At 30.1% G+C, this 23,350-nt stretch overlaps 2 protein-coding genes across 2 annotated transcripts; one reads left to right on the forward strand and one right to left on the reverse strand.

Annotated features, from left to right (window-relative positions):
* Nucleotides 1-227: 227 nt before the first annotated feature.
* On the reverse strand, nucleotides 228-5,022 carry LOC124944020 (nuclear transcription factor Y subunit A-4-like). Its single transcript, XM_047484480.1, has 6 exons — nucleotides 4,845-5,022; nucleotides 3,401-3,631; nucleotides 2,676-2,794; nucleotides 2,496-2,561; nucleotides 1,770-1,934; nucleotides 228-840 (listed from the first exon to the last, which is right to left on the reverse strand). The coding sequence occupies exons 2-6, from the start codon at nucleotides 3,594-3,596 to the stop codon at nucleotides 613-615; spliced, it is 774 nt and encodes a 257-aa protein (XP_047340436.1). The 5' UTR covers nucleotides 3,597-3,631; nucleotides 4,845-5,022; the 3' UTR covers nucleotides 228-612.
* An 8,871-nt stretch (nucleotides 5,023-13,893) lies between these two features.
* Nucleotides 13,894-21,252, forward strand: LOC124941386 (cellulose synthase A catalytic subunit 3 [UDP-forming]-like). The gene is made up of 15 exons (XM_047481696.1): nucleotides 13,894-14,042; nucleotides 14,109-14,214; nucleotides 14,298-14,496; nucleotides 14,846-15,063; nucleotides 15,152-15,224; nucleotides 15,332-15,533; nucleotides 15,904-16,170; nucleotides 16,600-16,945; nucleotides 17,041-17,178; nucleotides 17,676-17,801; nucleotides 17,876-18,088; nucleotides 18,606-18,864; nucleotides 18,959-19,161; nucleotides 19,291-19,641; nucleotides 20,457-21,252. Exons 2-15 carry the CDS (start codon nucleotides 14,191-14,193, stop codon nucleotides 21,039-21,041), a joined length of 3,204 nt encoding a protein of 1,067 aa, XP_047337652.1. The 5' UTR covers nucleotides 13,894-14,042; nucleotides 14,109-14,190; the 3' UTR covers nucleotides 21,042-21,252.
* The last annotated feature ends 2,098 nt before the right edge of the window (nucleotides 21,253-23,350 follow it).

Below are 23,350 nucleotides of genomic sequence, written 5' to 3' on the forward strand. Positions count from 1 at the left end.
AAAATTGAAGGGTTGAAATTAATGTGAAAAAATAAAATTCAAAATAAAGACATTAAACTATGTTTATCTTAATATATTTTTAAAAATTAGATAAATTGGTAATAAAAATTTTTTTACTTCCGTCTATGTGAAAACAAACTCCCGCGGTGTTTCCCCTATCAAGGAAGTTTATAACCCCATCATCTAAAAAAACAAAAATTAAAATCAAAGCAATTAGACCAAGATAGTGAGAACAAGAAACATAACATGACTAGGTCATACATCTTATTAGAAATGAAATAAGACTGACTAACTACAAAGTACAAACAAGCAAACATAGTAATACAGTTGGGAGTGACAAACAGACATCTCTCCTTAGACACACAAAGCCAAACCAGATATTTCAAGAAACCATCTTAGGTTTACCAAACAAAACACTACTACTTAATATAATTTACAGTGACAAAGTGAGAACTGGTTTTTTGTACACAGACAAAAACACACAAAGTAACCAAAGCCAAGAATGATTTGCCTGGGGAGAAAGATAAAAAGAAGAAGAAGCCACAAACCGCACAACTAGTCAAAAGGGACATTGACATCGTTGGCCCGATGGGGGACTCTTCCTCACACCTTTCACCTCATCGGTTTGAAAGAACCCTCTTGTAGGGTTCCACCATTGTTCCAAACACCATAACCATTTAGATGCCCGTTTGGTTGATTGGAATTCTCATTTGGTCCTTTATTATTCGCATCCTTTCCAGAGTCGTCGTTCCCATGCTTCTTTGATGAATTCAGGAAACGGCCGCCACAACCTCTAGCCCTTCTCATTGCGTGTTGATGACGCGATTCATGAAGATATGGCTGCCACAATCAAACACAATTTACACTCATTTTGAATCAGCTGATAAAATTGAATATTAAGTGTGAATGCTTAAATAACTGAATTCTAATTACTTGATAAGATAAGTTGTTTTGGTAAAATATGGAACTAATCTTTAGAAAGTACTTAATGACTATTTTACACTAAAGGGTGTGTTCTGAATATTATGTGTTCTGAAATATAATTGTTAAATAAACCAAATGAAAATATATGAATTTTAAGTTCTGAATATGCAAGTTGATTTGATAATCAGTTTAAAATGTCGGAAAAGTACTTGAAAGACCATTTTACCCTTGCAATGGTGTAATTTAATTAATTTTTAAATAATAAAGTTGTATTTTATGCTCATACTAAACTACCAAGTTAATCCATTCATAACTTACCGAATTAAACTACGCCTTCCCAACTTACGTTTTTAACTTAATTTGAGCTGAATCAAAATAATTAAGTAGTTTAAACTATCCTTATCAAATGAACTTATTTCAGATAAACACTTAATTTTCAGATTAAATAATAAGTTGTGTTATCAAATAAACAATTGATTTAAGAAAACTGAATATTAAGTATTGAATGTTGAATACTAAATTTTAAGTGACAAAATTGTTCAGTACCTGAAAAAAATATAAAAGTTGATCGGTTAAATTGTGGAACAAATGTTGGGAAAGTACTTAAAGACTATTTTACCTTTCGACATAATTTGATTAATTCTAAGGGTTAAACTTGTCTTTTGTGCGATCTTAGTATATTATCGAGCCAAGTCGTTCATAAGAATATTTTTTTTATTTGAGTTGAATCTAAATAATTATGTTATTTAAACATTACTTATCAATTTAACTTAATTCAAATAAGCACTTAATCATTTAATCTACAGAAATAGGCAGCGATATTGTATTAAAACAAAAATATATACCTTTCTAGCTTTTACGAGCTTCTTTTCAGACTCCAGTTTAGCTCGCACTTGTCTTCGCCGCAGAATCCCATGATATTGTTTGGCGTTCACATAAACGGGCTCTTCTTCCATTTCAAGAGGTAAAGGCATTCTCGTTTGATGCATACCTAATAGATGAGGATGGACCTGTGATAATATAACATAATGTATATTATTCAACCTGGTTGGAATAAAAAACAACTTTGGCCAAATAGAGGTCTAAAATATAGATGCCAAGAAAGCAAATATTTAGAACACTTCCTCAACCAGGACACATTTGAGCGGTTTTGGAAAATATGGCCCATTTGGAACACTTTCTGAAGTAGAAGCTTGGTTTAGACGAGACAATGTCAACAAATTTATGAGTATATGCTTAATTAAGTTATGTTTCTGAACATTATCTCATCTAATTTAGACAAGTTATTTCAGTCGGATAATTGATCTAGGTGAGACAACTAAGTATTTCTCATCAGTATTCGGCTTGAGAAGTGGGATATATCGGCAATTGAATTAGGCTTTGTTTGGATTTAATTCAAATAACCCCTTATCCCATCAAGGATCACTTCATCATTCAAATCAATAGGTCAAATACACTTGTGTATTTTTTATACCAACCACCAACTAACACTGCCTCTCTCGGACCCACAAAAGAAAACCAAAAACAAAAAATGCATCGAAAAAGAAAGAAGAAAGGACATATATAAACACCTGTGGCCCCCCATATGTTAATATCCCACCATAGCATGGATCTGGATATGGATAAGATGTCAACACCTAAAAATGCAGCAAAAGAACATTGGTTTATTCACTTATCGACAGCTTCCTTGTCATCATTTTCAAATAAAATCAATGTAACTAAACCAGTGCATGCACACAAATGTCTCTTACAATTGAGTGGCCAACAAGCTCCATTTGAGAGTTAGTATCAAGATTTTCACCAACAACTAGAGGCATTGATGCAGGAGCCTGTTTTGAGTTCTGTTCTTTTCCATCACCAACACTAAATCCTGACCAGATATGAACAATGCCACTATTTTCTTTATACAGGTACAATTAGGGTGAGCATTCCACCCATCAAAACAGATCAGCCCGCCAAAATTGGCTAAATAACTGAATTAAACTGAATCGGTAGGACTCAAATTCACTTTTTTGAAAAGGTTGATTTATGTGTGTTACATATACAACAAGCATAAAGACAATGTTTGATATAGGATATATAATATCCAATTCAAGACCTTGTTGGATCTTGGGTTATTTCAAAATAATCTTGTTTGATGTAGATTACTGAAAATCAGGTTGGGTAAGAAGATATTAGGAGTATAAATATATAATCACAAATTTATTATTATTTAGTAAAAAAGGGTAATTTAGTACTTTGATTGATGATTCGAATGACCCACATCAAAGAAGGCCCATCTGATCCTTTTGGATATAAGGTTGAACATCGAACCCATAGGACATTTTAGTAATTTAACCCAAATAATCTTAAGAAAAAAACCACTTGTTTATCAAACAAGATTTTAATTTCATAACCTTCAAATAACCCAACATAAGACAAGCTATAAGGACATGCTGTAATTAACACAAACTAAATAGATTAACAAAGATAGTACCATTGTTTGATGAGAGTGACATAGTCATAGTTCCAGAATCACCATTATTTTGTAAATGGAGAGCGTTTTCCTCAGCCAAGGATATGGAATTCATCCCAATTCCACGCCACCAAGGTTGGGCGTAAGTTGTTGGAGATGGAGTGTCGTGCGCATCCTTTTCCACCTGTTGATCTTCGTTATTGCACCTTGATGGCATGTCTCAACCTAGATCTTATGTCAAGAGCTGTTTGTCTTAAAAACAGAAACATCATTTGTAACTTGTAAGCCATTTTGAGACATAATTGGGAAAAATTGCAGCAATGTCCAGATATCGAGAAGAAAACAAAATTTCCATACAGAATTTATCTGTCTATTACAATTTCCAAAATCATTATCAGATAAGCGAGGAAACCCCAAGTTAAAGAATGAGATGTGGCAGCATGCCAGGTCATCGCCACGTGTATCACATGGTGCCTAGTCAAGCCATGTCAACCGCAAATATGGTTATAGCAACTGATAGCCTGAAGGTTGTTTGAGATTATTTCCAAATAATCTGCCATCTCATCAAACACCATTCAAATCATCCTTTAGAATACCAAAATACCCTTCATTTTTTTTCAAACACCGTTTAATATCAATTTAATGTATAGGTAATATGGCAAATAAACCTAAATATTCTGAATTTTTTTTCCCAAACAAGCTGGAAACTAAATCCAAAAGGTAATCTTAAATTAAAGGATTCTGATTCTAAATTGATATTCTAAACATGTGTATAAGAAAACTACAATATAGAGCCATTAGGTCTTTCCCATATAAATATACTAAGGGTGATTTGCATATCGGATTGAGTAGGGTTTTTTTGAAATTTTTAAATTCGGCCCTACTATATCGGTTATATACTTTATCATGACCCTATATCCAAGGGATTGGATATATCAGATATAGGGTCAATTTGATAAATTTTTAGATATACCAAAAAGGGTAACATAACAACAATTTCAAACAAATTTTCTTATTAAATCAAAACAGAAAGATCATGTTGGTATATCCATAAAACTTATTCATAAATCATAACTTTCAGATCAAATAAAAACCCTAAATCGATCTGTTTGAATAGTCATCTAGAAAAAACATCAAATACAACAGACAGGAATTCTTCAACAGATCAATTAAAATCTTAATTTGATTGAGAAACAAAATCTAGAGCAAAAGATATTCTCGTCAAAGACGAAACAAAAGTTAAGGAAAGTCAACCGAACAAGATTGCAAAATGATTCACGGAACTGACTATAAATAGGCAAGAAAATTCAGACCAATTAAGGAAACTAAAATCTATCCTTTTTAATTTCCCAAAAATGTTCTATAATCAACCAATCAATTAAAAACGAATTGGGTAAAAGATTCAATTCATTTATTAGCGAATCAAAGATTAATCAAAACAAGTAGTGAGAAAAAAGATGCTTACTTTGAGGAGTTAAGAACAAACTGGAGGAAACCCTAAAAGATTTGATCTTTTTTTAGTCTGAATTCAATCCATGAATCCTGTTTAGTCTGCGAAGGAGGGTGACGGTTTAGGAGAGAGGAGACAAGCATCTAGAGAGAGAGAGAGGAAGTGTTGAGAAGTGTGTTTCAAGAGTAGTAATTTATTCCTTAAAAACTGTCTTTTTCTTTTTCTTTTCTTTTTTCATTTCTTTTTCAATCGAAATCTTCAATTTTTAGGGTTTTAATTATGTTTTATATTAACTCTTTTGATTGGTCAGAAACAGCCCTGGAATTTCAAGGATTTGCAAACATGTCTTTTTTTCCTTTCTTTTCTTAAGTAGAAATATTTCAAAACATCTGGGTTTATAAAATATATATATCTAGATATATGATCATCTTATTTTTTTAATGGTTTTTTAAATTAATATTATAATATGAAGAATTTGAATGGTAATGAGAAGAGATAAGAAAGATGTGTGTTTTGAATATATATATATATATAACTAATTTTATTAAATTACATGGATAAATTTATTTTTAAGGATATATATCTTTTAAATTATAGTGTTTAATTTTTTTTATCTAGTAAAATAGTTAATTATTGTATTGTCGTATATGTTACAAAGGGTGAATGTCGATTATTTTTGCACACAATGACTAGTGAGTATGATTAAGATTTATTAGGAGATAGTCTAATTTTATTTTATTTTTTATAATTATTGAAAAGTTTGGATGGAGACATCTTTTATTTATATATATATATATATATATATATATATATATATATATATATATATATATATATATATATATATATATTCGAGTTATATTTTGATTATTTTCTAATAGACTATTTAATTGAAAAAAAATCTTTGAATTTTCAATGTTATTAGTCGTTCGATGTGTATCATTTAAAATGTTTGCTTTCAGTGATTTATTTTAGAAAGTCGTTGGAGTTGGTCGGTAAATTAGTTGTTCTTATTAGGATCTACAAACTCTATAATCTTTTGAGTAACATGTTTGTATTTTTTTTTCAATTTTTTGTTTTAACTTTTTAATTTTTATTTTATTTTCTCATATTAATTTAAACCATTCTTATCATTTTTAAATATAAGTGGACCATTTAAACAAAAAAAATGTAACAAGTTAAATATTTTTATTTTTAATCTATTTTTATTTATATATAACTAAATGAATATGAATTATCTAATAGTCTTATATTAAATAAATATTTAATATATTTAATTAAGTAATAAATCATTTTATCTAATATATATATATATAATAATAATGTTTAAATTTTTAAAATGTTCGGATTGTCGGGTCGAGTGATGTGCTTAATTTGGATATATATGTGTGAGTAAATGAATATTTGTGTCGGATTGTGGGTTGATCCGTCCATAAATTTAAAATGGTTAAAAATAAAAATTATATTTATGTTTCGAACTTGGAACATAAATCAAACAAATACAACTCTTTCATCAATTAAGCTAATAAGACTTTATATTTTAAATTTAACATCAAATTTGATAAACGCGGGACATTTATAACAATATAAGTTCAACTTTCTAACTAACTAATATATATATATATATATATATATATATATATATATATATATATATATATATATATAATTATGCTTAATTTCAAAGTGTCTTGAATTGTCGGTCGAGAGATGTGACTACTTTGGATATATATGTGAGAGTAAATAGATATTTGAGTCGGATTGTGGGGTTGATCCGTCCATAAACTTAAAACGGTTAAAAATAAAATAAAAAATGATATATGTATGTTTCGAACTTACAATTTAACCAAATCGAGTACAAATCTTTAACCAAGTGTGAATGTGATGTGGTTTGTCAATGGATAATATTGATTCTATAAAAAAAAAATGTGGAAGATATTTTGTTATCATAGTTTAGATTAAGTTTATTTCTTAGTTATGGTAAATAATTAATAAGTTATTTAAAAAAAAGTTGATTTAAATTATTTTAAAAATTGAATTATTTGAGTTTGTTTTAATAAAAATCATACATATATTTTGTTTTTAAAAGTACAAATTATTTATGATAATTTAATTAATAATTTAAATAATTTGATTAATGAAAAATAAAAGATATTAAGGTGGGTTATTTAAGATTATTTTAAAATAGGAAAACCAATCCTCTTATTAATTACATCTTTAAATTATTAATCAAAAACTTTTTATTCTTTTTAATAAAAATAATTTATTCAAACTTTTAATATTCTTTTATCCTAATCAATCCCAAACAAAGCAAGACTTAAATTACAAATTTATTTTATTTATTTGAAATTTAAATATTCTTTATTTCTCAATAGAGTTATAATATTTGGAAAAAGAATACTTTTAAGATGATTTTTTTTTATGTTGGATCTTTTACAAATAAAAACACATAAATGGGGAGGAGCTTTTAATAATTAAAATGGAGCGCACTTATAACACATTCTCATTTGCTTTAATTATTTTTTTATTTTGCCTCATATTTAAAATACATGTGCTTTACTTTTTTAATGTATAAATATTTTTATTATAATTTATACCTAATTTTCCATTTATTTTTTTAATTAACTCAGTTAGTGGCGTCACATCGTACCATTAAATATTTTAAATAAATGAAAAGTTATGTGAATATATTAATTAAATTTATCTTAAATTTAAAACTTTTTGGTACACACGTGTACGGCAATTAAGGTACTCCACAAGTAAAAGTTAATTCAAAGTATAATTTTTTGAACATTTTTTTTCCGAAATATAGTAATCTACTTTATGGAATCTAATAAACTTTTCTTTTTATAAATTTATAAAACTCATTTGAATCAAAATATTATTAAAATTTTAAAAATAATTTGTGATTTATTTTGTTAATAAAACTGAAAGAATTTACAATTAACAAAATTAAAATAATAAAAAAAAAATTAAAATATACAAATCTCAATATTAATATATATATATATATATATATATATATATATTTGAAAATTCAACATCATAAGTCATACCTACCAACTCAATTGGTGGAAGGAAAGAGATATGTATAGGCCTTGTTTGATATGCATGGTTTCTTTTGACAAAAATAAAAATAAAAAATGCAAAAGAATAAAGAAGCTCATTTTACTTTCTTAAGTTACAGGGGAAAAAATCATTTTATATCGGAACTCATAAGCTAAATATATTGATGTCTTTTATATTTTTAAAATTTTTAAAATTAAAAAAAAAAAAAAACTCAAATGATAAGAGTCTTCTATAATAGATTCAATTTTTTTAATCCAATTTCCAATCAAACAACAACAAAATTATCCATGAAATTGATTGAAATTTTATTTAAAATTTAACATGAAAAAGTAATTTATTTGGGTCTAAAATATTCATAATTTTTAATATTAATTTTTTTAATTTAAATAATTTGATAAGGTAAATATTAACAGCTAGGTTGATATTTTTGTTTTTGAATTTTTTTCTTATTCACATTAGTATTATTTTAATAATTAAATTACTTATAAATTATTGACTCATTTAAAGTGGTTATTTGTTATGCATTATTTGCAAAAAGTCTCATCTCATTTCAAAAATCTTGCTTTTTTTTGTTGGATGAATATAATAAATGGGAGGATAGAATGAAAAAATAATATATTATGATTAGTCGTTGTATAATGTGTTGTAAACTATTATAATTAGTCGCTGTATAATGTGTTGTAAAGAGGTGGAGACGATATCTCATTTGTTTTTACGTACCTTAAAAAATAGTGATTGTGATTTGGAGTCTACTTTGGAACATAATTGACAATGAGTGAGTGATTTCTAAGTGAATCGTCGGTTTTTGGGATGGTTGAATAGAAACCGCGAGCTTGGTTGGATTGAGACGATGAACCCATATACCAATTATTTTCTAATGGACTGTTTGGCTCGAAATGAACCATATTACTTTCAGTGATCGATTGATATATTTACTCCACAACGCTATTATTATGACAATATAAAATATTTATTCTAGAAAATCGGTAGAGACTATCGGTGAACTCAATAATCTTTTTAAGAATCAATCTCTTTAACGTTAAATTTTATGTTATGTTTGTTCGTTGATAAACATTTTTTTTCTTATTTTTCATTGTTACTCATAAATGATTAATCTTGTTGTGTTTTGGGTATGTTTGGTGATAAAGTAACACTCGTGTTTTTGTGTTGTTTTTGTCATTTAAACGATTATCGTTTATATCATATTGTATTAATCTTTAAAAAAATATTAAATTACTTAATTCATTAACTAAAATATCAAAATATTTTTATTAAATTTAAATTTAAATGCAAAAATATTTTAATCATAGTTTTGAAACCCAGCCTGGCCGACTCAGCCCGTCGATCGGGCTGACAAACCCAATGAACCAATTGTCAAACCTGGTGAACCAGTTGTCAAACCGGACAGGATTGATGAAAAAATCGGAAATGTAATCAACCTAGTTAAACTCGATCAACCCACTGGTTGGACCGAAAATTGGGTAGTCTAGGTTAACCCAACGGGTTTATCCCATTTTAAAAAAAAAATCACTTCTTTTATTTCTCACTTCGATTGACAACAAAGACTAACTCAAGAAGAGTGAGTGTGAGATATTTTAGAGTCTATACTATACTTCGATAGAGAAACGAATCAGATAAAGGATCACCATCATGTTTAGAAAGAGATGAGTCAGCAGAGACGGGAGTGTGTAATGACTTTGCTTGAAGCATATCAGCCCAAGTGAGAATATCGTCAATATACTTGGATAGACAAAGAAATAAACCATCTTTGGTACGAGTGAGTAAAATTTTTCCATTAAAGTAAACAGCATAATTGTAGATAAAGAACTATATTAGTGATCTACTTCCACTCGAAGATAATAATGTAATTGACCTAAATATTTAATAGAGGATAATTTATTTAATTGAAGTATTTTTTTGTTAAAAATGATTTATTTGCCTATGATAATAATATCGTCAATATATACTAAAAAGTATGCGGTTATTTGAGGTGCATAATATGTGAAGAGAGTTGTGTCAGATTTCGATTCTATGATATCAAGAGATAATAGAGCAGTCTAGAGAGTAGCATACCAAGCACGAGGAGACTACTTAAGACTTTAATTTTTTTTTATAAAGTTTGCATATATGATTAGGAAAATATAGATGGACAAAACCGGGTGATTGTGTCATGTAAACTTCTTCTTGTAGAGACCCATGAAGAAATGCATTACTAATATCAAGTTGATGAATGAACTATTGATAAAATATTTCCAAAGAAAGAATAACACGAATAGTAGTGTGTTTTTTCACAATACTGAATGTCTCTTCATAATCAATACCTTGTTGTTGATAGAATCCTTTAACCACAAGACTTGTTTTATGTCGATCAATAAACCCATTGACTTTATGCTTGAGTTTAAAAACACATTTACATCCAACAAAATTATGAGATAGTGTATGAGGAATAAGTGACCATGTTTTATTCTGAATAAGAGTGTTATATTCATTTGTCATGACAATACGCTATTGTGGATCCTTATTAGCTTTGGTAAAACATGTAAGTGTAGTAGCGGAAGAAATAGTATTGAGATCTTATTAGGACATTGATCGTGATTTATTGCGTGTGATCATATGATGAGTAGATAATTTATGTGTATTTAACTGTTGTGATAATTGGTTGTATTGAATGAACTGTAATAGTAGTAGAAGAAGATGATATAGTGAGCGTTTTGCGAATAATTAATAGTTCATATTTTTTAAATTGTGTTAATAGAGACAATAAACAGATTGTAATTGTAAAACAATATTTTGAATTTTGATAATTACTTTGACAATTGTTGTATAATCAATTTGATGAATTTTTGTTATTTTTGTATTATTTTATTACTATATGAAATTCACTAGTTGAACTAGTTGACTAACCAGTTCAACCAGTAACCCAATGACTCATCACAAGTTTATGAAGTTTGAAGAACACAACATTAATATTTCACAATTACACCTTCAACCTCAAGAACACAACATCAATATCTTAAGTTTGAAGAGAAATGTTAAAATATAAAATAATATATGTAAAACATTATCATAATATTCTCTTATTCTAACGACTCAGTTCCTTCACTAAATTGATGACCAGACCGAATTTTAAAACTATGATTTTAATACCTCTTAAACAAATTTCAAATAACTTGTAGACAAATATATTTTGGACAAAACCCATAAATAAATCCCAATATCAAACAAATCCAAATAAATAAATGATCTAAATCAAGAAGAGGGTAGTCTTGCCATTGAGTGAATGTGAGGGGCAAAATGGTATTATACGATGAATAAAGTTCAAAAAGTAGATAGATAATGAATTATAATAAAGATTGAATTTTTATTAATTAAATATTGAAAGGACGACAGCCCAACATTTGTCTTTAGGCCACGACGTGTCACGATTCTCGAAAATGTCCTAATTTCTACATTTCCACGTGGTCCTAGGTGGAACTGCCAGCTGGCATGTTTCGGTGGGTGGCTGATGACACCATCTCGATTCTTTTGTCGTGACGTGGTCCCTTTAAAAAAAAAAAAAATTTAAACAGAAATATCCATATCTCCTAGGTTTTTGTGTTCAAACGTTTGAATATGAAAATATGATTCTTCTATGGTTTTTGTCAATCTAGGTTGTTTCTAAAATAAATAAATAATTAAAGAATGAAAATAAATCACTTAAAAAAATAAATAAAAAGTAAGCACACGTGTCATAACATAATTAACTTGGATATGTATTATGTAGACTTTAATTTCATACTTGACTCCCTACATTGCTCATTTCTTTATCAATAAACTAAATAATCAAATATAAGATATACAAGATTATAAAATTAATTTCTTTCAATCTTTTTACCATTTGAACCTAATCAAATTTACTATATACTTCGCCTTCTATTTATGAATCAAGCCCGTTATTTTGAGTTTTTTAAAAATTACTTTTATCACCCGAATTATTCGGGTTTGATTCTCACGTATTCTTAAAATTTTAAAATGGAAAATATATCTATTTATAAAAAAAAATAAAATGAAATTAATAATAATAAATAATCATACAAAAAATTGATATTAATTTAATTTTTTCAAGAACCACTAACCACCGAATAAATGGGCTATTTGAAATTGGTTTATATTAGTTTGAAGTTAATGGGCTTGATTTAATAATTATTTTCCTTATTGGGCTCAAAACTAAACGATTCTACTGTTTGGGCTTTCGTTGAGAAGCACTCTCTAGTGATCAAACTAAATTTCGGCCCAACCCATTAGTGAGAAAAAGCTCCAATCGAACTCAGAGCATATAAGGGCATCTAGGCCCAATTTATGAAAAATCTAGAACTGAATTTGAATTTGGACACATATTTTTTTTTATAATTTATTTAAAAATATAATATTTTTATTAAGATATAATTTTAAATAAAATAATGTTATTAAATATATTTTAATTATATATATATATTAATAAATTTAATAATATTTTAATATTAAAACCCTAGTCATAGCCTAGGGCTCCTCAAATATAAGAATATTCTTATTAAGGGAATTAACATGATAGTGACTTTCAGGGTAAAAAAATATATAATAAAAGTTAAATTAAGAAAAAATTGCTATGTTTGAATTAAGTTTTCACAATTAGATTTTTATTATATGAAAATTTTATATTTACTATATGTCTTTTAGAAATTGTAATGATTTAGAAAATTGTAAAGATCATTATTAAAAAAATATTTTTTATATTAAATGAAGTCAAAATTCACCATATAATTAAAAAAAAATTATACAAAAATTACACTATAATATGAAGAATAATTTATACCAAATAAAACAACTCATTTTAATTTAGGTAGTGAAATATTCACAAAATATCAATTTTCAAATATTTATAATAATTTTTTCCTTGTTTACAGTTTACATTAAGAAAATTTATCTATTTACAAAAACAAAATCATTAGGACAGGTTATATTGATTTAATGAAGATTTATTTTAAAATAATAATTTTTTTTCTTAATTATAATAATTTTTGAAAATTATTAATAAATGAAAATGAGATTGAATGTAATGAAATATATTTTTTAACAAAAACTTTTTTTTTTAACAAATTTGAGATGATTTGATATATATATTTTTATTAACATTGTTTGGACATAAATTTATTCTAAATTTTAGAAAAAAAAAATTGAAATACTTTACTTAAAACAAAATTTATTATCATATCTAAAAAATCATATATATTAATAATGTTTAATTTTAACTTAAATCAAGGGCTGAGAATAAGTTACCATTTTTATAATTTTTCATTCTTTTTCAGATATATTTTTTTTTATTACCATGCCGTTATTTTTGATTTCGGAGAATATTTGTGGGCATAATTATACCACTTTTTATCTGGGAAAATTCAATAAATAATTTTTTTAATATTATATATAATAATATATTAAATTATATTATTGATGTTATATATTTAATTTAATTTACTAATATTAAATATAAAATAAGAGGACACAAATTGATTACCTTCCATTTTTAATAACCATTGGTCAACTCGAAATAAAAACAAAAACATTATATACGAGAATAAGTGAAATTGTTGATTCTAATGTTTATTTGTCCATAAAAAATTGAACTTTTAGAGTTTTAATTAAAAAAATAATTTGAATAATAAATAAAAAAAAAAAAAAAATCTACCCATGTCGTTTCAACTATACTTTGCTTGAACAGTCTGCAAATTTCCACACATTCTCTCTCTAAAATCTTACTGTAAAAGCATCATGATTTGACTATGAAGGTGAAATCGATTCTCATGGCATGTGCTAATAAGTGATATTTATTTATCTCTACAATACTGTCGGTGGGCGTCGGCGGCCATAGTTAAAACATCACCTTTCTACAGTTCTTCCATCGCTTTCGTTTCTTCAAAAACGTATTATTTTTTATAAAATCCCCCATTGACAGCTATTTATTAGAAAGATAATCAAACCCAATTGCTGATTGAAGAGAAGAGAAGAGAAGAGAGAGACTGAGCTAGAGACAGCTGTAGATCTCTTTCCATCTCTGCTATATAGTCAACATTTCTTCAATTCAGTCACCCTTTAGCCAAAGATCTTCGGCTACAAGGAGATCCCATTCAGGTACTCGTTAATTGCACCGATTCAGTGTTGGATCCAGTGTTAATCCTTAATGAATCGTTGTTTCAGGTCGCGGAACTTTTGAAATGTTAGTTGGGTAACTTTGTAATTGAAGCTGAAGAGACTTATACTCCGTTTTTATTGAGTATCAATGGAGTCGGAAGGGGAAACTGGGGTAAAGATTTAAACATTGATATACTGTGAACTGGGTTTTGATTGATTGGTTGGTTTGACTGGCTGAGCTTTGTTCTTATACAGAGTAAGAAGCAATTGAAGAATTTGGGTGGTCAGATCTGCCAGATCTGTAGTGATAATGTCGGCACAGCTGTGGATGGTGAACCATTTATTGCTTGCGATGTTTGTGCGTTTCCTGTTTGCAGACCATGCTATGAGTATGAGAGGAAAGATGGGAATCAGTCATGCCCTCAGTGCAAGACTCATTACAAGAGGCACAAAGGTTTCTAGATTTTCATATCATTTTATCATTCATGACTGTTGTTCATAATACTCTACTCTACTATTAGGTATTTAGCTGAATGATTGTGTTTGTGATGAGTTAGTGTTAGTAATCATCCTTTAGAAGGATTATTGACATAGAATGACTGAAATTGCCAATTGTCAAAGTGATTTCTAGATCATAAATCTAATTCATGGTGTAAATTTATAGATCTTTGTGATTTTTGGTAGATTTTTCAGGATGATGATAACATGAAAATATTGTACACCAAAAGTGATATCTAGTCTATCAATTTTGTATTTAAGCGTGTTCAACAACAACATTTGATAATTATTGCATTGGTTAACAGGAAGCCCAACTATTCATGGTGATGGAGAAGAGGAGGTTGATTTGAATGCTGCAACTCGAGATTTTAACCAATCGGAAAATCAGTATGAGAAGCAGAAAGTTGCTGAGCGTATGTTGAGCTGGCACACATCCTATGGACGAGGCGAAGATGTTGCGCCTCCAAATTATGACAAAGAAGTCTCCCACAATCACATTCCTTTACTAACTAGTGGACATGAGGTGAATCACATAAATCAAGTCATTTACGATATATGACTTTGGCTTGTTGAATTTGTTGTATCCTTACTTCAGTTATTCTTTTTTGAAGGTATCTGGAGAATTATCTGCTGCATCACCTGAACGAATGTCCATGGCATCTCCTGGACCTGCTGGAGGAAAATGTATACAATCACTCACTTCTACTGCATATAGCTTTCTTGTGATTTTGTATCTTAAGTTTGACTTGGGAACTACAATTCAAAATTCTGAAATACAGTTAACTTTGCAGCAAATATTAGGGTTGTCGATCCTGTTAGGGAATTCGGTTCCTCTGGATTGGGCAATGTGGCTTGGAAAGAGAGGGTTGAAGGGTGGAAGATGAAGCAAGATAAAAGTACAGTTGTTCAAACTACAACCAGCCATGCGGCTTCAGAGAGGGGTATTGGAGATATTGATGCTACCACTGATGTGCTTGTGGATGACTCTCTTCTGTAAGTTAAAATTCATATCACAGATCTGTTGTGTTGATCTAGCTTTAGTTCATTTAGTTGTATTCCATAAGTCTCTTAGCCTTGGGCTGTGTTTAGTTTGGGCAGAGTTAAAATTAGAAATTGGAATTGGGGTTCAATTCCAAATCCTTTGTTTGTTTGATGAGTAATAATAAAATTTGGAACTAATTTAGATGATTTTTTAAATGTCAATTTCATCATTCCTACTTCGAAAGCAATTCTATGATTTCTCCAAACATTGCCTTATTATATTCAGAATCATCTCAGCTTTCATTTATTAGTTTCATTTCCAGTTTTCAATGATGATGGAGTGGCTACAGGTTCTAATGCTCCTTATCCCTTTTTTTTATAGGAATGATGAAGCTAGGCAGCCTCTTTCGAGGAAGGTTTCAGTTCCTTCATCCAGGATAAATCCGTATAGGATGGTTATTGTTCTACGTCTGGTTATTCTGATTATTTTCTTGCACTATCGGATAACCAATCCTGTGCGTAATGCATATGCACTTTGGTTGGTATCTGTGATTTGTGAGATCTGGTTTGCAATATCCTGGATTTTGGATCAGTTCCCTAAGTGGCTTCCGATTAACAGAGAGACATATCTCGACAGGCTTGCACTCAGGTGATTTGATATTCCCCTTCCATACTATGAACATATTTGTTAGCATGATTACTTTTTATCATGATCCAGAAAAATCTACATTTGTTATGTCATCTAGAAAACAATTTAGATCATTTTTGTTTTGAAAAAGGTCAACATTTTATTGAAATCGAGAGTGAAGAAAATAATTTAGATCATGATTTAGAAAATAACCTGGATCATGAATTTTTATACCAAATAAAACGAAAAAAAAAATTACACTATAATTTAGATCATGATAAAAAGTTTTCTTGATCATAATACAAAAAACAGTCTTATATCAAACGGAAAAAAAATCACCTTCAATTTCACTTTGGTGATTTTTGACAAGGGCTCTACGATGTCTTGATTGTGTATGATTTTCTTGTTTCCCTCAGATTTATTGCCTAACTCAAAATTCTTTTGTCACAGATATGACCGAGAAGGCGAGCCATCACAATTAGCTGCTGTTGACATTTTTGTGAGTACTGTCGACCCTCTAAAGGAACCTCCACTTGTAACAGCCAACACCGTCTTGTCCATTCTTGCTGTTGACTATCCAGTGGACAAGGTTTCGTGTTATGTCTCTGATGATGGAGCTGCTATGTTGTCTTTTGAATCTTTGTCTGAAACATCAGAGTTTGCAAGAAAATGGGTTCCTTTCTGCAAGAAGTATAGCATTGAGCCACGTGCCCCCGAATGGTACTTTGCTCAAAAGATTGATTACTTGAAGGATAAAGTTCAGCCATCATTTGTCAAGGATCGAAGAGCAATGAAGGTCGGGAACTCGTACATGTGCACTTTATTCACGTCCATATGTACACATATTCTTTCTCTCTGAATACTCCCCCCTTTTGACATCTTGTCTTGCAGAGAGAATATGAAGAGTTCAAAATTCGTATCAACGCACTTGTATCAAAGGCACAGAAGGTTCCTGATGAAGGATGGATCATGCAAGATGGTACCCCTTGGCCTGGAAATAACACAAGAGATCATCCAGGAATGATTCAGGTCTTAACCACGATAATACTCTTTCTAAATTTCTAGTTGGTACCCCACTCCAAGGTAGCTAAGTGGTAGCAGTCTTCAACTTAAGAGGTTGAGGTCTCAAATTCAATTACCACTGAAAACACCTTATTGAAGTGTGAGGTCACGGAAGTGGGATGTTGTGTGCTAGCCTATCTCCTCCAAGGAAAAAGAACCTGGTCTAAAAAAAAATAGCCGGACTATCATAAAACTCATGGACTTATCAATAAGAAAGAGCTCTGTAACGCTCTTCCAACAATGAAAGATGAGACAAAACTGACATGAATTTGTCCAAATATTTACATGCTTATTTCTTTCGACATAATCTGAGTTGTGTGTCATCCATTTTGTTCAGAAGACCCTATTCTTGAAAATTCAGTCCCAGTTTTCTTGATCTATTTTTCTCATTGTTTATTTCTTATTATGGTTGAACATATAAATTGTTGCAAAGTGATCCTTACTACCTAACCCATGTTTTGCAGGTTTTCTTGGGTCAAAGTGGAGGGCTTGACAGTGACGGTAATGAGTTGCCCCGGTTGGTGTATGTTTCTCGTGAGAAACGTCCTGGCTTCCAGCATCACAAGAAAGCTGGTGCTATGAATGCACTTGTAAGTATCCTGAAATCTAGGCTGAGATTTTCCTTTCACGTTAGACTCATACAAGTCGATTGACCTCTTTTCAGGTTCGAGTATCAGCTGTCCTGACTAATGGGCCTTTCCTGCTTAATTTGGATTGTGATCATTACATAAACAACAGCAAGGCTATTAGAGAAGCTATGTGTTTTATGATGGATCCAAACCTTGGGAAATATGTTTGCTATGTCCAGTTTCCACAGAGATTTGATGGTATTGATAGAAACGATCGATATGCCAATCGAAACACTGTGTTCTTTGATGTAAGTACTTGCTATCTAAAGCATTATGGGGTATTCAATATCTGCTGTGCTAGTAGTATTTTGTCACAATCTCTGAAAATTGCCAAAGTTAAAGTTGAAATTGATTTTTTTGTTTGTTTGTGATTTTTTCTCTATCATGATCAGATTTGTTTTTGGATCATCATTAGGTTCTTTTTGAGAACGTGATATTATAGGGTGTTTTTTGTTGCTTCATTAGGTTACAAATCATTTTTTAGATATTGATCCAAATTTTATAGTATAGTATTTCTTTTTTGCTTCATTTGGTATAGACATTCATTTTTCATGATTAGATTATTTTTCCGGATCATAATCAACATGAAGAAAATGATACAAAAAGTCCAAATAGATATCCATGAGTTAGAATTCCTTCCCATGTTCCAAATGAGCATGGAAGAGGCTGAAGAGCCCGGAATGATGAACAAGGGGATCCCTTCAATAATCTCCTAAAAATCTGACAAATCTGTTTGCTAATCTATTTGTTTCATATTCTTAACAGATTAACTTGAGAGGTTTAGATGGAATTCAAGGACCAGTATATGTGGGTACAGGATGTGTCTTCAACAGAACGGCATTGTATGGCTATGAGCCTCCACTAAAACCAAAACAGAAGAAATCGGGTTTCTCATCTTGCTTTGGATCAAAGAAGAGTGGTTCCAAATCAAGTAAGAAAGGTTCAGACAAGAAGAAGTCTAGCAAGCATACTGATCCAACAGTGCCAATTTTCAGCTTAGAGGATATAGAAGAAGGAGTTGAAGGTAATTTTAAATTTTCTTATTTCAGAAATTTACCCATTTTGTTTGGTTTTGGTCACTGATCTTACGAGTTTACGATTTGAATAAAAATATACAGGTGCTGGATTTGACGACGAGAAAACATTGCTTATGTCACAGATGAGTCTGGAGAAAAGATTTGGTCAATCTTCTGTATTTGTTGCGTCAACACTTATGGAGAATGGTGGGGTTCCTCAATCTGCCACACCAGAGACTCTTCTTAAGGAAGCTATTCATGTTATCAGTTGTGGCTATGAAGACAAAACAGACTGGGGTAGTGAGGTGAATTCCCATCCTTTTTTTTATTTAGTTCATGACCACTATAAATCCAAATCAGTCCTTAGTCTTGAAATTCTCTTGGCATAAAATAGTTTGTGGGCATCTCTGATATCTTTGAACCAAATTATGCAGATTGGGTGGATTTATGGTTCTGTTACAGAAGATATTCTTACTGGATTTAAGATGCATGCTCGAGGATGGCGATCAATTTATTGCATGCCTAAGAGACCAGCTTTTAAAGGATCTGCTCCCATCAATCTTTCTGATCGTTTGAACCAAGTCCTTCGGTGGGCTTTGGGATCTGTTGAAATTTTGTTCAGTCGGCATTGTCCATTATGGTATGGATATGGTGGAAGGCTAAAGTGGCTTGAGAGATTTGCTTATGTCAACACAACCATTTACCCTATCACTTCCATACCACTATTGATGTACTGTACTTTGCCTGCCGTTTGTCTCCTTACTGGCCAGTTCATTATTCCACAGGTTAGTCATTTCTTCCCCCTCTTTCTTTTTTATTAAAATATGGTATAAAATCAAATAATTGATTTGGTTTAAACATAACCACAAAAACATTGAATGGTAGCATATTAGTTTTTCAAGGCCATTTGATAAGTACCCACCTCCGAAAACTCAAATGATAAGATGCTAAGCAGGCGGTTCTATGTTAGGGCTCGGGTGGTCGGAATTTTATTTTTACAGTAGAAATGACATTACCCCTAATTTCTTAATTTTTTCAATTTAATTCAAATGTTTGCTTCTCTAATTCATAGAAAAGAGGGCAAATTTTATTGACTCATTTATCCATAATTTTCTTGTTTATTTTTTAAGCACACTCCAATTTTTTTTCAAACCCATTTCAACTCAAATTCTTGGATTCGTTCCGGAAGCTATGAATTATGGGTTTACTACCCCTAAGGTTAAGATGCTAGCCAGGGCTAATGGGTTTACCACCCTAAAGTCTCAATTTTGATTATCTCAACTTATCTGGATTAAAGTTTACCCTAAAGTCTCAATTTTGATTCTCAACTTAGCTGGATTAAGTTGTTTTTGACATGTTGTTTGAAGAAAAACAACTTTTTCCTTGTTAGTTGTTTTCAACTTTAGATATGTACCCATTTTGGGTAACTCAAATGACAAGATATGTCTGTTTGATTCTCATCGAAATCTTGATTAAAATTGGTATTATGCTTGGTTTGGACTTCATTTTGATAATGCATAGTTGGAAAAACGTAATCTTTAATGGGTTAATTGAATAAAAACTTCAACTTTACATTGTTGATCTCACATTTCCTTTACAGATCAGTAACATTGCAAGTATCTGGTTCATATCCCTCTTTCTTTCCATCTTCGCAACGGGTATTCTAGAAATGAGGTGGAGTGGAGTAGGAATCGACGAATGGTGGAGAAACGAACAGTTCTGGGTCATCGGAGGTGTTTCCGCCCATCTATTCGCCGTCTTCCAAGGTTTACTCAAAGTCCTCGCCGGAATAGACACCAACTTCACCGTCACATCAAAGGCATCAGACGAAGATGGTGATTTCACAGAACTCTACTTGTTCAAATGGACAACACTTCTCATCCCACCCACAACCCTCTTAATCATAAACATCGTCGGAGTTGTCGCCGGAATATCTTACGCCATTAACAGCGGTTACCAATCTTGGGGTCCACTGTTCGGAAAACTGTTCTTTGCTTTCTGGGTGATCGTTCATCTTTATCCGTTCTTGAAAGGTCTTATGGGTAGACAGAATCGAACGCCGACCATTGTTGTGGTTTGGTCGATTCTGTTGGCTTCTATTTTCTCTCTGTTGTGGGTTCGTGTTGATCCTTTCACGACTAGGGTTACTGGACCGGATGTTCAACAATGTGGAATCAATTGCTAGAGGAGATGAAGGGTGTTTTTGTCTTTTTACTGTTCTCTAGTTGATCAAATATTTATATGTTTGAATGTATGTATAATATATTATTATATATGGAAAGTCAAGAGAAAGTATTTAATTGTTCATTTTATTATTTATTATATATTTTGAGAACTTATTTGGAAACAATTAAATTAATGAGATGTATTATTAAGAATTATTAGTTTGTGTTTCTTTTTATGTTTTACATATTAAGAAAGCCCCTAATTTAAAGGGTGTATCTATTTGTTTTGTTTTAAGGGTGTATTATCTTGGAGTTTATTTGGGTTAAATGAAATAAATTTTATTTATTTATAAATTATTTTTTGATAATTTTTTTTATAGGATATTAATATATGATGATAATTTTTTTTAATTATAAAATATCAAAATATATATTTTGGATGAGAGAATTAAATGATGTTTGATTTTGGTTGAATGTAATGATATAGCTTTAATTGTTTTGTTTTATTTTTTTATTTTTATTTTTTATAATAAATGAGATGATATTTGTGTTACTAATTTTACATTAATAAAATATAATTAAATATATAATATCACAAATATTTTTTTTATAATTTTTTTTAATTATATAAATTTTTAATATAAAATTTTTAAAACAATTCATATATATATATATTAAAAAGAATAAAATCGTTTAGTCACAACAAATAATCCCATAACAGAATGAAAATAAGAAAAGAATACAAACATGTTACCCAACGGACCGAGTTCATACCGAGTTCATAGATCTTTAAAAAAATGAATAACCCCCTACATACTCTACTGACTTTCTAGAATGAATAATAACATTATGAAGGATATAAATCAGACGACTACGATCATTAAAAATTCGACAATTTCTCTTAAACTAGATAGTCCATCAGAAAATAATTGGTTTGATAATCCAAATAAATATTTTTGCTATATCAACAACATAACAACTATTTAAAAATTCGAGCATCACCTACTGAATCCCAATCATACTCCACAAAAGGCTTCATATATTAGTCACCATTGACAATATAAAAATAAGCGAGTCGCTGATTCCACCTCCCTTATGACACATATGACATCGATTTACCATAATGCAACTTTTTTCTTTCATAATACTATAAAATCCCGCGAGATGCCTCATAGAATCAAGAAGCCCTCAACCACACAACTATCAATTACATAAATATCTTACAATCCATTGATACCTCTTTCGAATTTAGTTTCACTAAAATAATTTATGCCACAACTAAGAGTTCTAAATAGTGACTTAATAACACTTCTCTCCACACCATCATTGATTCCATAAATGTTCCCAGCAATAATAATAATCATTGATAAAATATTCATAATAACTCTTTCTCGGCTTCGAGATACACTTTCCCTCTTGTATATAACCCTGAGTAGATTATTTAGTTTCTTCAGCTAACAACGTTAGTAGATGTTTGATGAAAAGAGGGCTTTGGTAGAAAGTATACGAAAAGAGTGAGATCTCGCGTACATTGAGTCACATTTTAGTCTCTAATTTAATGACCTCTCTCTCAAGAGGAGACTGTTTCCATTCAACGTCATATTTTATGTTGAGAATTCCATTACAATATTTTTATTGACATCATAATCTAGCTAAGAATTCACCGATTCTTCATCGGACATATCGTGAATAAAAACTAACAATTCATTATTTTTAATTTGAGTACAAATGATTATAATAGAGGTGATTTGAATTATGTCTTCCATAGGTGACCAACATCGTTTATCTACCTCATCAAATGTTTTTTGTTCTCGCAACAAATCCAAAATAGGATGGGGTGGATGCATTCAACTTTTGATACTTCACCACCTGCCCACACTCTTTTTTTTCGACATCTGAAGTGGCATCGCAACCCGAGGGTTGAAAAGACGGATATTGATCTCAACCTCACTATATTATAATATATATTATATAAAATATCATTTTTATAATTCTTTTTTGAAAACGGTCTATGTATTGTGTAAACACAACGATAAAACATGACGTGAAAAAATAAAAAACAAGAAAAAACGATACTCAATAGGTTATCGAACTCGTAAATTCTCGAAAAGAACGATTAACTTCCTGACAGACTTTACTATTTTTCGAAATGAGTATTAGAAAACGTCATAATAATAACATTATAAATGATACGAATCGGACGACTATGATCATTGAAAGTTCGACGATTTCTCTCAAACCAGATAGTCTACCAAAAAGTAATTTGGATGATAACCCAAATATGTAGATCTGACACCTCAGTCGTATCAATTCAAACTTTCCTGTAACT

Source organism: Impatiens glandulifera, chromosome 6 (assembly GCF_907164915.1).
Source record: "Impatiens glandulifera chromosome 6, dImpGla2.1, whole genome shotgun sequence".
NCBI lineage: Eukaryota > Viridiplantae > Streptophyta > Magnoliopsida > Ericales > Balsaminaceae > Impatiens > Impatiens glandulifera.

Excerpts from the sequence above, each read along its gene's own strand:
- LOC124944020 (XM_047484480.1), bottom strand. The coding sequence starts at position 3,596 with ATGCCATCAAGGTGCAATAACGAAGATCAACAGGTGGAAAAGGATGCG. Across the intron at positions 2,795-3,400 it reads GTCACTCTCATCAAACAATG|GATTTAGTGTTGGTGATGGA; the intron begins GTACTATCTTTG and ends ATATCTGGTCAG. Across the intron at positions 841-1,769 it reads AGCTCGTAAAAGCTAGAAAG|CCATATCTTCATGAATCGCG; the intron begins GTATATATTTTT and ends TGATTGTGGCAG.
- LOC124941386 (XM_047481696.1), top strand. The coding sequence starts at position 14,191 with ATGGAGTCGGAAGGGGAAACTGGG. Across the intron at positions 16,171-16,599 it reads CTCGACAGGCTTGCACTCAG|ATATGACCGAGAAGGCGAGC; the intron begins GTGATTTGATAT and ends CTTTTGTCACAG. Across the intron at positions 18,089-18,605 it reads GAAACACTGTGTTCTTTGAT|ATTAACTTGAGAGGTTTAGA; the intron begins GTAAGTACTTGC and ends TATTCTTAACAG.